General features: G+C 36.5%; 1 protein-coding gene across 5 annotated transcripts in view; it reads left to right on the top strand.

The window, feature by feature from the left end:
- SLC27A6 (solute carrier family 27 member 6) overlaps nt 1-14616 on the top strand; it is a 51395-nt gene extending 36779 nt beyond the window's left edge. For 3 of the 5 annotated variants that reach the window (XM_006081067.3, XM_023763578.1, XM_023763643.1), the window contains 5 exons: nt 3567-3657; nt 6705-6903; nt 8117-8214; nt 9648-9778; nt 14049-14616. In XM_006081067.3, the coding sequence (XP_006081129.1) occupies nt 3567-3657; nt 6705-6903; nt 8117-8214; nt 9648-9778; nt 14049-14225 (696 nt within the window). In that variant the 3' untranslated portion in view covers nt 14226-14616. The remainder of the gene's footprint in view (nt 1-3566; nt 3658-6704; nt 6904-8116; nt 8215-9647; nt 9779-14048) is intronic. The other 2 variants (XM_023763683.1, XM_023763720.1) reach the window with 2 other exon arrangements.
- The last annotated feature ends 223 nt before the right edge of the window (nt 14617-14839 follow it).

The raw sequence follows: 14839 nt of genomic DNA, 5'->3' as shown, positions 1-14839 counted from the left end.
TTCCCAAATGCCCTTCTTGTGTGCTATACCTACTATTTAAATGCATAAGACTAAAGGGATATGTGTCCCATATATGCTCCCAAAGCAAACAATATAAAAAATTTGGTGACAACTCATTTAAGAAAAAACCCAAGTAAAAGTTATGGACTGCCTTCTTTTCTACACCTGGGGAAGGAACAAACATGAAATCCCTAGAGGAAATAAAACTTGAAAAGGAGATGGGGAATGAATCTAAATTAAAAGGCAGCTGAAAAAAATATGGACATCAAAATAATAAGTCCTCCAAAATGGCCGGAACCAAAAATGAACTCACAGAAAGAGAAACTAAAAAAACAATCCCATTTACCATTCCAACAAAAAAGTTAAGATACCTAGGAACAAACTTAATTAATGAGGTAAAAGATATGTACACAGAAAACTACAAGACATTGAAAAAAAGAGATAGAGAAAGATATAAACAAGTGGAAGAATATACCGTGTTCATGGATTAGTAGAATCAACATCATTAAAATGTCCATACTACCCAAAGCAATCTATAGATTCAATGCAATCCCCATTAAAATACCAACAGAATATTTTACAGACCTAGAACAAACTCTCCCAAAATTTATATGAAACAAAATGGCCAGGAAAATTTTAGAAAAATAATTTTCCATAGGTTCAAAAATTGCATTAATATTCTCCTTAAAAATAAGAGCTTAAAGAAGAGGAAATTGCAAGGAAAACATAAATTAACAAAAGGAGTTGGAAAATAGGCATGCTCAGCTAAAAAAAAAAAAATCAATAAAGAAAAAAATGAAACTATTACAGAGATTAACACCACATTAAAGGACTTAAAAATAAACAGGACTGTAAACATCGTTAGGGAGCAAGATGAATGGGATTAAGGGGTCACACAAACAATAAAAAGAGTATTCATATCCTATATAATAAAAGCCTAGCAATCCAACGGCGAACGACCAGCCCACCAGTCGCTAATGACGCGAACTGACGCTCAATGCAGGAACTGTTCCCTGGTGGTCAGTGCACTACCACAGTGGGAGGTGCCGCTTGGCTGACCAGGATGAGTGGCTGCTCCCCCTGCGAACCCGGGGCCAACAGGCAGGAACCCAGGCTGCAATCATCGCCTCCTCACCCCAGGCTCCTCCTCTTCGCTTCCTGCTGCCTCCTCCGGACACCCCACAAGCCATGCAGCGCTGCCACTGGGCTCCCAGAACTGACCCTGGAGGCTGGGAGGCGGGTTCATGGCCGCAGGACTGAGGCTTACTATGCCGCCTCTCAGTGCTGTTGTCCCTGGGCCCGGCCCCAACCGGGTCCCCTGGAGAGGTGAGTGCTCCAGCTCCACGGAAGATGCCGGACCAGGGAGCAACCCCTCAGAGGGCAGGTCCACAGCCGTTCAGCAGACCGGGATGAGCAGCACTCCCACAGCGAGCCGATCCCCGCAGGCCATGCCCCCCACCAGTGCACGAATCCTGTGCCCCAGGGCCTCTCGTAATAATATAAAACAAATTAACAAAATAGATTTTGAAAACAGACAATGACTTGATATATGCTTAACTGGTGTTCCTGCAGAAAAAAAAATAGATCAAAGAGATAATAATTATTTGAAACCTAATTGAAGAAAACTTCCTTAAAATAAAGATTTGAATCATTAGCAAAAGAGCACATTTTATTCCAGGGATATGGTACAGAATGATCATCTGAAAAATATATCCTGGTGAAAATATCAAACGTAAATTAAAGAACCTTTGGCTATGCTGAGGCAGAAAAAGCAAAGGATACACATAGTATAGGGTGAAAATGTACATGTGCATATTTACTTAGGAAGTAAAGTGTGGCATCTATTTTTTATTTGTGTTATAACAGCCATTTTTTGTAACAGTGTGGAACCTCTTGAAGGCAAGGGAAATATAGAAATCCCTCTGGCTGAGACTTAATGCTCTGATCCTGGCGACTTCTAGAAGATGCTGTGATATATTTTAATTTCATTTGTATCATGAAATTACCCGATTTCTGACCATCAAGTCCCCTGTATCTGACAACAGGCACACTGAACGGTGATTTGGTGTGGAGTGAATGTCACCCATGCAGGGAGTTGCCAAATTAATTTAAAAGAAATAACACTAAAGCTGATAACACCAGTTGCTGGGCAAATTTTTCAAAATAGAAAGCATATTAAAACAGGAGAGAAGAGATTGGATAATGATCAGGGCTCTGTTCTTATTTGGCCAAATTGATAAATGCAGTTCTGGACCTTCTGGAATCGTTCTTCTTACCAGTCATTAGGCAAGTGGCCAATATCCTGTTACTCAATTACAGACAAAGACCAACAAGATGCAAGCTTGCATTTTAATAAAGAATCTTTATGTCTGGAATAACAATATGTTTTGCTTTGCAACCTCTCTCATTGGACCTCATCTTAAAATCGGATAAAGCTAATTTCTACTTTATAGGGTGATTTAACGATTAAATTAAAAACTGCTCTTAAATCCTTAGCACAGTGGCTGGCGTACACTAAGTCAATATTAGTGATCGGGACCCGTGTCGGGCACCGGTAGCGGGTGCAAGCAGTGGCTCTGGTCATTCGGTCTACTTGCATATTAGCCTTTTATTATATAGGATTTGTTCATTTCTCACCTCCTTCTAGTCCTCCTCCTTTTTCTCTTTCTCTCCTATTTGTCCTTTCTTCCTATTTTTTCTCACTTCTTTTTATTTCCTCTATTTTAGTTTACTATTTTCTAGTTCAGCTTAATAAGATTGCTTATTTAATTAATCAGGAAAAACCTCAATTTTCTTAACTATAAAGTGAGGGGGTTTGGATTGAGCCTATCTGTAATTCTCTCTCCCGGGTCAGATTTTAGTGGATCTATGAATTGGCATGACATGGTAATAATGGCCATTTCAGGAGGAAGGCAGCTGGAAATATTTGGGGACAAGGAAAGATGTCCAATAAGCTTGATACCCAATGTGATCAGGACGTTCCAACTAATTTCCCGTCTCACACCACAGTAGTGCACGGAAGTATTGAGTGTTGCATTAGGGACGTTAGGTAAAAGGCCTGGGGAAAGGTCAAAGTAAGTGTCAGATAACAAGTACTTTCTAGGCACCTGGTCCCTTTTCAAGGGACTGTAAATTAAAAATAGACAATACACTCCTTATATTCACATAGTTTACATTTTAGTTCTATTGAAACTTTCTCCTTCAAGGGATGTTTTGAATGACTGCAAAAAAGAGAAGGCAAGGAAGTGGTCCTCTTCCCTGTAGGTAGTCGAGTATGTAGTTGGGTGCAGGGATCGCTTGCATTCTCTCATTCAGGATTAAAATTAGTCATGTTTGCCAAGGTGTAATGGGCAACAAGAAAGAAATGAAAGTAAATGCCAGCACATGAGTCTGTTTACTAATACCTTCAATTTTGATGTTCAAATATTTAATTTTGCATCAGTAAAGAGTCCGTGTTTTAATAAATCCACATAATTCACTGTTTCAATTGAATATAAAATCTTCTACCCACAGATATCACTGCACAAATAACTAGATCTTGTTTTCGTTTGATTTTGTTTTTGCAGCTTTTTTTCACTTTTGACTTGATAAAGTATGATTTCCAGAAAGACGAGCCCATTAGAAATGAACAGGGCTGGTGTAGTCATGTAAAAAAAGGTAAGATTCTTATATTTGAAGATGTCACCTCAGGCAAGGTTTCTGAATTTTCTTTTAAATTTAAATTTAGAAAAGAAAGAATGATTATTTCTAACAGGTAATATGACTTAACTGGAATTTCAGTGTCGGTAGAATGGTTTAATTATTAGATGTTAGATGCCACAAATGAATCTCTCAGATGCTAAATTATTAAAATTTTAAAGGGATTACTGTTGGCTTCATATTTTTCTTAATCCACCATTTACTTCTGCTTTGCGACAGTGGCATATGTCCAATGTCCTTTATCACCAACATTAAAATGAATGACTTAATTTAACATTCTAGGTGTAGTGGAGAATCGGGCAGACTTTAATTTAAATCTGGGCTTTCACATTTAGAAACTGTACTGCTTTGGGAAGGTCACCCAACCTGTCTGAGTCTCATTTTTTCCATATGTAGAGTAGAGGTGACAATACTCATTTCGTGAGGTTATTGTTGACAATTATTTGAGATGATGTATGCAAAGCCCTGCAGAGGGCCAGGCATGCAGCTTGTCACCCTTCTCTTCTCCCTTTCACTCCTCCTCCTCCACCAAGGTAGACTTTCTTATAATTTTTAGTTAGAAATTTTTGGGGTTTTTTTTATCCTCACCAGAGGATATTTTTCCATTGATTTTTAGAGAGAATGGGAAGGAGGGGGAGAGAGAGAAACATCAATGTGAGAGAGAGACGTCAATTGATTGCCTCCTGCCAATGCCCCGACCAGGGATGGGGATCAAACCTGCAACCGAAGTATGTGTCCTTGACCGGGAATCAAACCCGGGACCCTTCATTCCACAGGCCGGTGCTCTATCCAGCTAGGGCTCTAACCAGCTAGGGCTTTAGTTAGAAATTTTAATGAAAGCAAGTGCCCCAATTAACTTTCTGCTGCATATCATCAGTCTAGAAAATTAAATGTAGAGATGTGCACTTAAAATTGTTTAGCAGACCAGACTGAATAAATCAGGCCAAACTTACATTTTCCTGCCTCAGAATATGTTTAAACTACATTTCAGAGATGATTTCCTTTAAATCTTTACTTCAGATGTGGAGGTAAATGCTGCAAAACTGATTTTTGTTTTGTTTTTCCTGGCAGCTGAAAGTATAGGAAAAAAATACAAATCTTATCTATTAAAAAACAAGATTTCCCAATCCTCTGAATTTCAAGCCTGAGGATATTTATCAAATATCTTTCCCTAATTGAACTCTATAGATAGTATTCAAAAGAAAAGTCATTTCTAAGGAACTTCATTTCAACACACCTTGCTATTTAGTATGTGGTTTCTTTTTTACTTTTTTTTTTTTTTTTTTTTTTTTTTACAATTACAGTAGTATCTGATATTGGAACTTGAATCCCAGAACTGCTTATGACTATTTTGCAGTTCTAATTAAAGGTTACTAAATAGTTTATTTTCCCATTAAGGCATTGTGTCTTGCATAAATTGCCTGTAAATGACAGATAAAAATACACTATGACCTTTCAAGCATTTGCAATAATTGATTTCTAGAGAAGAAACTGTCACTTGTGTCCTGAAAAAGAAAAAACAACATAAAATTTGAGGGGAATGTGAGGCTTGAAAATTCTGAATTATAGGGAATGCAGCCTGGTGGGATATGCAGTGAGAAGAGGCTTTGGAGTCAGGGTGTCCTGGTTAAAAATTCCAACCCCCACAGTTGGCTGCGTGTGACACTGGGCAAATTACTTTTTCTTCCTCCGTTTTTTCAACTGTAAAATGAAGATTATAGGAGGGCCTGTCTTGCAGGTTTGTGATGAGAATCCAGTGGGATACATATGTAAAGTGTTCAGAATAGTGACTGGTACCCAGAAATTGCTCAGTAAGTGTAATAATGAAGTTGATTATGACGATGATAATGATGGTGATGGTGACGCTGGGGTTGGTAATGACAGTGACCATGAGGGGCCTCTGCTGCAGCAAGGCAGGCTTGTGTGGCCACTGGTTTGTGTGTCTTTAGAAGCCAGAATGCCCAGAAGGAGTAGGAGTAATTGACAGTTGAACAGAAAGTTTAAAAAAAAAAAAAAAAGCTGGAATATAACCCATTTAACGCATCACAAAGACGTTCACTCGCTTCACAAGGGGCAAAGCCAGTCACCAATAGCCTTGAAATCGTCCGGGGCAGTGATTGCTGCTCTCCCTTGTCGTCCACCCTTCTCTCGGAAGTAGTTTTTCCCCTTGCAGATTGCTGGCCAAAATCTGGATTCATTTGAATAAATGTTATTGAAAAATTATTTTTGATAATGTGTCTAAAGTAAACTAATACATTTCCTGTTTCATCTCTTGCCCATCGAGGATTTCCAGACTAACATACCAGAGGAATAAAACATTTTCCTAAACTTCTAATAACATATTAATTATATCAATGATAGTATTATACAAAAACCTTGTTGCAAAAATCATTGAGACTTGAATTTGAGTACTAGGTTCATTCCTTTCTATCTGTTGGACTCTGGCAAATGACGTTACTCTTTTGGTCCCTAGTTTCTTCCCTGTGAAATAGGGATTATAATTATCAATTTCAAAGCATTTCTGTGAAGAATAAACAAAATGGCAGTGTTGGGGCTTGCTACATAATAAGGGCTATGAGGCTTACTACATAGTAAGTGCCCAGTAAATATTAATTACTGTTATCATCGCCTTTTTAAAATTATTATTATGGTTATTATTTATAGAATTTCCATTATTAGCAGTGGTAAAATCTGCATAATCCAAAAGAAAAGTAGCCACTGTTCTATCTAGCGAAGATGTAAAATAAATTTAATATATTTTCTTCACATTCCATTTCCTTTTTGTTAGTTTTCCCAAACTAATTTGCATTTGTGGCAGTCCATGAAAAGATGTGCTGGTTGTACTCGGAGCACCCAGAGTAAATGATGTTAAATATAATAAAATAAGTTCAGAGGAAAGGAAGATAGGCAACACAAGTTGTGTTGGTCAGATGTAAATTAGGTGCGTGCATGGTGTGTATAATAATCGTTGTAATCCAATCACTAAAGATGCCTTTCTCTCACAGGAGAACCTGGACTTCTCATTTCTCGAGTGAATGAAAAGAATCCCTTCTTTGGTTATGTTGGGAATAAAAAGCACACTGAAAAGAAATTGTTATGTGATGTTTTCAAGAAGGGAGATGTTTACTTTAACACAGGAGACTTAATGGTCCAAGATCATGAGAATTTCCTCTATTTTCATGACCGTATTGGAGACACTTTCAGGTATGAGACATCCGCGGTTACACTGCCTGTTCTGACTATGAACTGTGCTCTGAGCAGGACTCTAGGGAAGCATTATAGACCACAGGCCCTTGACCTTCAGGGCAGACTCAATCATGTCTCCCCATTTAAAAATCTACCAGCCATCTGTTTCTAGATGGAAATATAAGTAAAATTTTGATGTCAATTTTTATAATTATTTTAACAAATCCATTTGGTCCAAATTAGTAAGCTCCTTTTTCTTAGAATATCAAACAGGTACACAGATCTGAAGTCTAAATGGTAGGGTTAAAACCAATTTGGTCAAATATGGTCTACTTCTTGACCTAGTGATAAAGATAATGAAACAGCAACATTTCCCTTTCTAGATTTTCTTTCTTAATACTTAAGATTATTTTAGGCTTATGACTTTATTTTACTTTCCTAATCAATGACTATAGAACAGTGAGGACAGACAATAGACATTCAAAAATTGCTTGAATGAATAAATGAATTATACTTCCTCACTTTCTTGTACCAAGTTAGGAGCTCACTCTATTTAAAATTATTTTAAGCCCTGCTGGCATGATTTAGTAGTTGAACGTCAACCTCTGAACCTGGAGGTCATGGTTTGATTCCTGGTCAGGGCACATGCCCAGGTGTGGGCTCAATCCCCAGTGTGGGGCATGCAGGATCAATTATTCTCTCCATCATTGATGTTTCTATCTATCTCCACCTCTCCCTTCCTCCCTGAAATCAATTAAAATTTATTTTAATTAGAGTAAAATATCTATTCATATGCACTGAAAGAGCCAAATGGATTAATCCCTAGAAATCAAAAGGGTTCAGTACAGTGAAAGACAACTAAGTATAGCTTTCCTTTCAGTTTTTTCTATCTGTCATTAGAGATAGGGGACATTTTCTACTTAACTGTTATTGTATTACAAAATAAGAAGGATTATCATGATTTTATTTTTATGACATATTATAAAAAACATTTTACAGTAAGCAACTTATACCAATGAGACATAAAGTAATTTTAACTGAAAAATAGATACTGGATTTTGTTGAGTTATCAACAAAGTGCTTCCTTAGAATATGTATTTTGTTTTGAAAACTGCCATTATTTTCCGTTACTAGGTGCTTGCACAGAGCCAAGTGCAAGGCACTAAAACTAAAACTGGGTACCTAATTCTTCAAATGTAGATGTACTAACTGAAACTTGTTTTTTATTTAGATGGAAAGGAGAAAACATTGCAACCACAGAGGTTGCTGATATTATTGGAATGTTGGATTTCATACAAGAGTCAAACGTGTATGGTGTGGCAGTGCCAGGTATGAATATATTTTGGGCTTGGGAAGGATTCTCAGAGAGAATTGCCAACTTTCTTTAGTTTTGCAATTCAACATTTCTTACTAATTTTATATATATATATATATATATATATATATATATATATATATAGAGAGAGAGAGAGAGAGAGAGAGATTAGTTATCTCAGTCTTGTCATGGCAAACAATGCCCTAGGGCCGTGGTCGGCAAACTGCGGCTCGCGAGCCACATGCGGCTCTTTGGCCCCTTGAGTGTGGCTCTTCCTAAGCCTTAGGAGTACCCTAATTAAGTTAATAACAATGTATCTACCTATATAGTTTAAGTTTAAAAAATTTGGCTCTCAAAGAAATTTCAGTCGTCGTACTGTTGATATTTGGCTCTGTTGACGAATGAGTTTGCCGACCACTGCCCTAGAGCAAGCTAACCAATTTCATGGCCACCTCAAGGAAAAAGTACCCATTGAAATTTTTATGATTTTTGCTTTTTATTTTAGTATGGGTTGATTTTCTCCCCATTGAATTTTAATATATGTGTTTATTTTTAAGCAGACCTCAAACACTCTGGTCAGTGACTCACTGCTTTTCAATAGTCTATTATTTTTCTCTTTGAGACTGGAGTTTATACATGCCACTAAACAGAAACGTGTTTTAGTTTAAATGTTTAAGAACACTGACTTGTAGTTAAGTTGAACCTTTCAAAAATTATTTTTAAATTGTTTGGCCTCACTTATCTTTATAAATATGCATGTGAGGGTTGTATCATGATGGTGGAAATGGCAAATAAAAGTGACCACCTTGTAATCACAAGACTCTTCACTGTCTTTTTTTTTTAACTAATGACAGTATTGTCTAACTAATGTTTGTAAGTGCATGGAGATGTAGGGGTGGGGGTGAGAGTGTGGACAGGGGAGCAGAGGAAGGGGTGTTTACTCTAATAGCCAGCCACTGGGTGCTGGAGTAATGCTGCGGAGACTCCAGTCCCCTGGAAATATCTCTGGGTGGCATGATACGCAGAAGCGATATGCGGATTTAGTTAGGACAATACCAGCCTCTAAATAAAGACATGCCCTCTATTTTTTGCATTGATGCTTATTACGGACATTTCTCTTCTTAATACATATTTCTTCTTAATATTTTATATTAGTGGTGGTAAGATGCAAATTATGTGTCATGTATGGTGTTTTCCATTCCATCTATTTCATTATTGTAGTGTAGCTATTTAGGATTAGACTCTGCCCTTCCTTGTTCCTAAATTATTTCTGGGGAGTAGATCATATGCTCAGGGAAGGACCCATTCATTTACGTCACTGCCGCATTGTCATTGCTGCAATAAATGTAATGTCTCCCTTTACAACAATTAGTATGCAATCAACAGGACTATTTTTAAAATGCACCTAGTACTTGTAAATGGACTCTATTTCAAACTTCTTTTTCAGATTGTGAAGGAAAAACAGGAATGGCCTCTATTACTTTAAAACCAAATAAGTCTTTAGACTTGGAAAAAGTTTATGAACAAGTTGTAACATTCCTACCAGCTTATGCCTGCCCACGATTTTTAAGAATTCAGGTAATTTTACTTACCCATTAAATTTAAAACCAGAAATTCAGGAGATTAATTATAAAATAACATTTTATCTTTTAGCTCATATGTGCATTTTATTTATATTAGAGAATTTGAAGAGCAATGAAAAGCCGTGGCATGTTAATTTATGCCATATTTGACACCTAATTATAGAAGGGGAGCATGATGAAATGTTAGGATGTCTTTGTCTTTGTCCTAATTGTAGAATTGCTCCCTCCCTGTTTAGTCAAGATCTCAGAGCAAAAATGATGGTCCCAGAGACAGTGACAAGCCGAAAACCACATTTTACACGTGCCTTCTGAGGACATTTAGTGCTATGTGCCTAAAATGGGGTTCCACCAAGCTGACATCAAGGTGTCTATAGGAGGTGTACAGAACATAAAGGGAATTGGCTTTAAGCAATTTTGCTTTTAATCTTTGTCCTCATTCTGTCCAAAATATCATGTAAATGAAATACGTATTTATGACAGTTCAGATGATATGTCCCACTGGCCAAGCAATGACTTGGCTATAAGGAATGCCACAAAACCCCTCTGGGATTTCATATTTTGGAGGAATTCTGCATTTATTTGTTTTGAGAAATGGGCTTTTTCTCTTGTTAGGTAACTAGACTAAAACACAATAAAAATAAAAACACATTTATTCAGCTACTGGGTAATTTTGCTTGCTCATTTCATCAGCCATTCATCTACTTAATATTGTGCTTTAAATGAAATTTCCCAAAGCTAGTACTCATTATCTCTCAACATCCAATCATGGAATTTTTCCGGGTACATTTATCATATTGATATTATATTTCTAATAGGGTGAGAGATGGGGTCATATTTATTTTTAAAGCAATTGCTGAGCAATCCTTATGGTCAAGTCAATGCTTGGCCAATGGGACATATCATCTGACCTGTCATAAATACATATTTCATTTACATATTTTTCTTTTAAGAGCTTTTACATACATCATCTCAGATTATTTTCATATCACCTGAAATACTAAAGGTAAGTAAATATGAAGCAGAAATAACACATTTTTAATTGAAAAAATTTTTAGATACTTGTAGATTCACTTGCAGTTGTAAGAAATAATACAGAAAAGATCCTGTGTACTGTTTACTTGGTTTCCTCCTATGGTAACATTTTTCAAAACTGATATTGACATTGATACAATTTGCCCATCTTTTTAAACTTTTCTGTTTTACTTGTACTGGTGTGCGTGTGCGCGCGGGCGTGTGTGTGCGTGTGTGTGTGTGTGTGTGTGTGTGTGTGTGTGTGTGTGTGTTATAGGGGAGGAAGAAATGTTCCTCTAGCCTAGGTTCTTCCAGCTGATCTAATAATTAAATTGACATGAGACAGATTACCAAGAGAAAATAACCAAATTTTATACATACATACATCTGGGAACCCCACATACCTGCGAGAGTCAGAGGCCCCACGTACATGAGAGCTTTAGCGACAGAAAGTTAAAATGAGGTACGGGTGGCATACTGAGCTAAGGATGAGGTAAGGTGCATTGGGGCTTCACAGAGGAAGAAGGTCGTTTTCAGGACAAGAAGAGCAGGCGTTCAGTAATTAGAAATTTTCCCTGCCATATAGATAGGTCATAAAATGTTATTTCTGGTGATAACTTATCATGGGCAAGGCCCCTAATTTAAGTTCTTTAAGGGAGAGGTAAAAGTTTCTCATGAATCCTCAGGGTCTCATTTGCCTTCAAAATAATTCACATGCCAAAGTGGCATACCTTTGGGAGGCTTGTTCTTAACCCCTTCAGTCTTCAGTTCCATACACTTTTATTAGCTGTGTAGCTTTATGCATCAATGACCACAGTCAGGATATGAACAATTTCAATTGTGGTCCTTTTATGTCCACACCCAGCTCCCTCCTGCCCTCCCTATTCCACTAGAAACAATGTATTTTAATGAAGTAGGAAGTTGATAAATCATAATATTTTAAACATTTTCTCCTGGGACGACTTAAATTCATTGTTATTAAACAGAAGAAGTATTTTGGCATAGGACTACTCTAGAAGACTAAATCAGTGTTATACAAATTTAGAAAATATTTTAGCATCATTAAGCACCTAAAAGTACTTGGGCCATGACTGTAATGTTTATTACAGTATTTCCTATAGTTAGAATAATGCATGACACTTAGTTGTCAAAATATTTATTTAATAAATGAATTATCTGATATAAGCAAAAGAATAAGTTACTTCTGACAAAATGAATAAAACAATTATATTATTAAAAATCTGTTTCGCGCCGAAACCGGTTTGGCTCAGTGGATAGAGCGTCGGCCTGCGGACTGAAAGGTCCCAGGTTCGATTCCGGTCAAGGGCATGTACCTGGGTTGCGGGCACATCCCCAGTGGGAGATGTGCAGGAGGCGGCTGATCGATGTTTCTCTCTCATCGATGTTTCTAACTCTCTATCTCTCTCCCTTCCTCTCTGTAAAAAATCAATAAAATATATTTTTAAAAAAATAAAAAAAATCAAAAAAATCTGTTTCGCACAAATTTTAAAAGAATTCTGCCAATAAATTTACAAAAAAAAAATTTAAATGTTTTATTATTTAATATGGCTGGGAAGAAATTAAATTGGTCCTTTCATTCTGAAACACAAATTGTTATAACCTCTCTAGGAAATAATTTGCTAAATATGTGATCAGACTATTAGAATTTGCATATATTTTGCCTTAGTAATTTTATTCGCAGAAATGTATCCTTAGGAAGTAATCAGAGATTCTGAGATGACAGTGTTGGGTAGGAAAGGGGAGAGAAGGCATGAGAGCAGGGAAGGAGGTTCAAAGAGAAGTTGAATTTAGAAGTATAAATCAAAGAGACCAAGTTACTCATAGAACTTTATATGGACCTCTACATGTCATCTGATTTAAAACAAGGATGCTTTTCCATGCTTGAAAGTGCCACAGAGATTCACTCATATCTCCTTTAAATCCCTTAAAGCAGAGCTTCTTCTTTTTTTTAAAATATATATTTTTATTGACTTCAGAGAGGAAGGGAGAGAGAGAGAAACATCAATGATGAGAGAGAATCATTGATTGACTGCCTCCTGCACGGCCCCTACTGAGGATTGAGCCCGCAACCTGGACATGTACCCTTGACTGGAATCGAACCCGGACCCTTCAGTCCACAGGCTGATGCTCTGTCCACTGAACCAAACCAGCTAGGGCAAGCAGAGCTTCTTATAAACTCCACATACCTGAGTCAGAGGCCCCAGGTACATGAGAGCTTTAGCGACAGAAAGTTAAAGTGATTCACTCATATCTCCTTTAAATCTCTTAAAGCAGAGCTTCTTAAACTTTCTAGATTCATGGTATCTTTAGTGTCTCAGTAATTATTTTATGACACTCTTGACCCAAAACAAGTACCTAAACATTCATTTATTCAGTGGTTAGGCCAAAACAAATTAGTAAGTATTTGGGTCTAACAAATTAGTTGCCATTTGAAAAAATAATGCATATAAATTGAAAGAAAAATACTTTTATTTCATTTTCAAATAACCACAGAAATAAAGATGTGTACGTTTGGTACTGCACAACTCTTCAAACTTTGGAATTAGATTGGACTGAACAAGCCCAGCCTAATTCCATGTTATACATTAATTTGGATTTGCTTTTTATCACAGCTCCACTGAAAACTCTGTTTCACAAAGACATGACATTTCAGAAATGAATGTAACACAAACTAATATTGAGCTAGTTGTTTCCAAGTGGTGACTGACAGATGTCACTGGGTTTATTTTGAAAATTTAAAATATTCCGTGGAGACCCTAGAAATTCATTTAGGTACCACAATGCACCTCAGTGTATAGCTTGGAAACTCGAGTTATAGATCATTCTTTACTCCCCCTGGTTCTTATAGTAATCTGCCTTACGGAATAGATACCTGTCTTTTACAACCTTTATCTTCGTGTTTAATAGCATTCTCTGTACATAATACTGTATTGACATTGAACTGAAGAGATAAACCTATGTGTCGTAGACATATTTATAATCCGTTGTAATCAGTTACTGACTATGCTCATAATTTTTATATGTTGAATAAAGTTCACAGCTAAATTAAGCTAACGATTTAAATGTGTAGAGGCCAATTTTTTAATTTCTAATGTTAAATTATTAGTGGTAAATAAAGATGGCCATTGGGTATGAAAATGTTGTAACTCTTGTAGTCTGCATTGTTAACCATGTTACTTTTGTGTTATGTATAATCTTAAATGATTCCACTGATCCCGGTAATTGCTCTATAGGAAAAGATGGAAACAACAGGGACATTCAAACCAAAGAAGTTTCAGTTGGTGCAAGAAGGATTCAGTCCATTGAAAATTTCTGATCCACTTTACTTCATGGATAACTTGAAAAAAACTTACGTTCCATTGACCAAAGAGCTTTATGATCAAATAATGTTGGGTGAGATCAAACTTTAACAGCGTTTTCAAATGCTTCCTTAGGAGAGGTGAGAGGAGAGTATGTGGTTCTTCAGCATGAAATGGAGGAAAGGAACTGACATTCATTAAGCGTGTGCGGTATTTCCTTATTATGCAATAGCGTTTCTTTAATTAAGAACTTTAATTTGCTTTAATAACAAAATTTAATTAATTATCTTTTTTACCTATATGGGGATTCAGTGCATAACTAAATATTTGCCTTAATCACAAAACTCTTAAATAACAAATAAGTAGCTATTGTCTAGATACTTACTAAAAATGTACTTTTTAACATTTAAAGTTTCTAGTTTTGAATAATTTCTTAAAGTACTCAAATATTTAATTTTTATGTGCCCTGTCCTGTAATTCAATAAAATCATCTTCATTAATATGTTTTGAGGTTCTGTTCTGATGTTTTGAATGATAAATTTACAGTCAAAGGAACCTGACCGACTAAATGCATGCACTCCCATCTTCCTCATCTTAAGCTCACATTAAAATGGTAGAAGAAATATAAAACTTCAAAGCAGGAAAACAGGTAAGTCCAAAGGATTGGGGGATTTTTGAAGATATATAAATGGGATCAAATTCACAATAAAATCCAATAGAGCTGT

This window comes from Myotis lucifugus, unplaced genomic scaffold (genome assembly GCF_000147115.1).
Source record: "Myotis lucifugus unplaced genomic scaffold, Myoluc2.0 scaffold_0, whole genome shotgun sequence".
Taxonomy (NCBI): domain Eukaryota; kingdom Metazoa; phylum Chordata; class Mammalia; order Chiroptera; family Vespertilionidae; genus Myotis; species Myotis lucifugus.
Note: the sequence above shows the minus strand (reverse complement) of the source record. Positions and strands in the feature narration are given on the sequence as shown.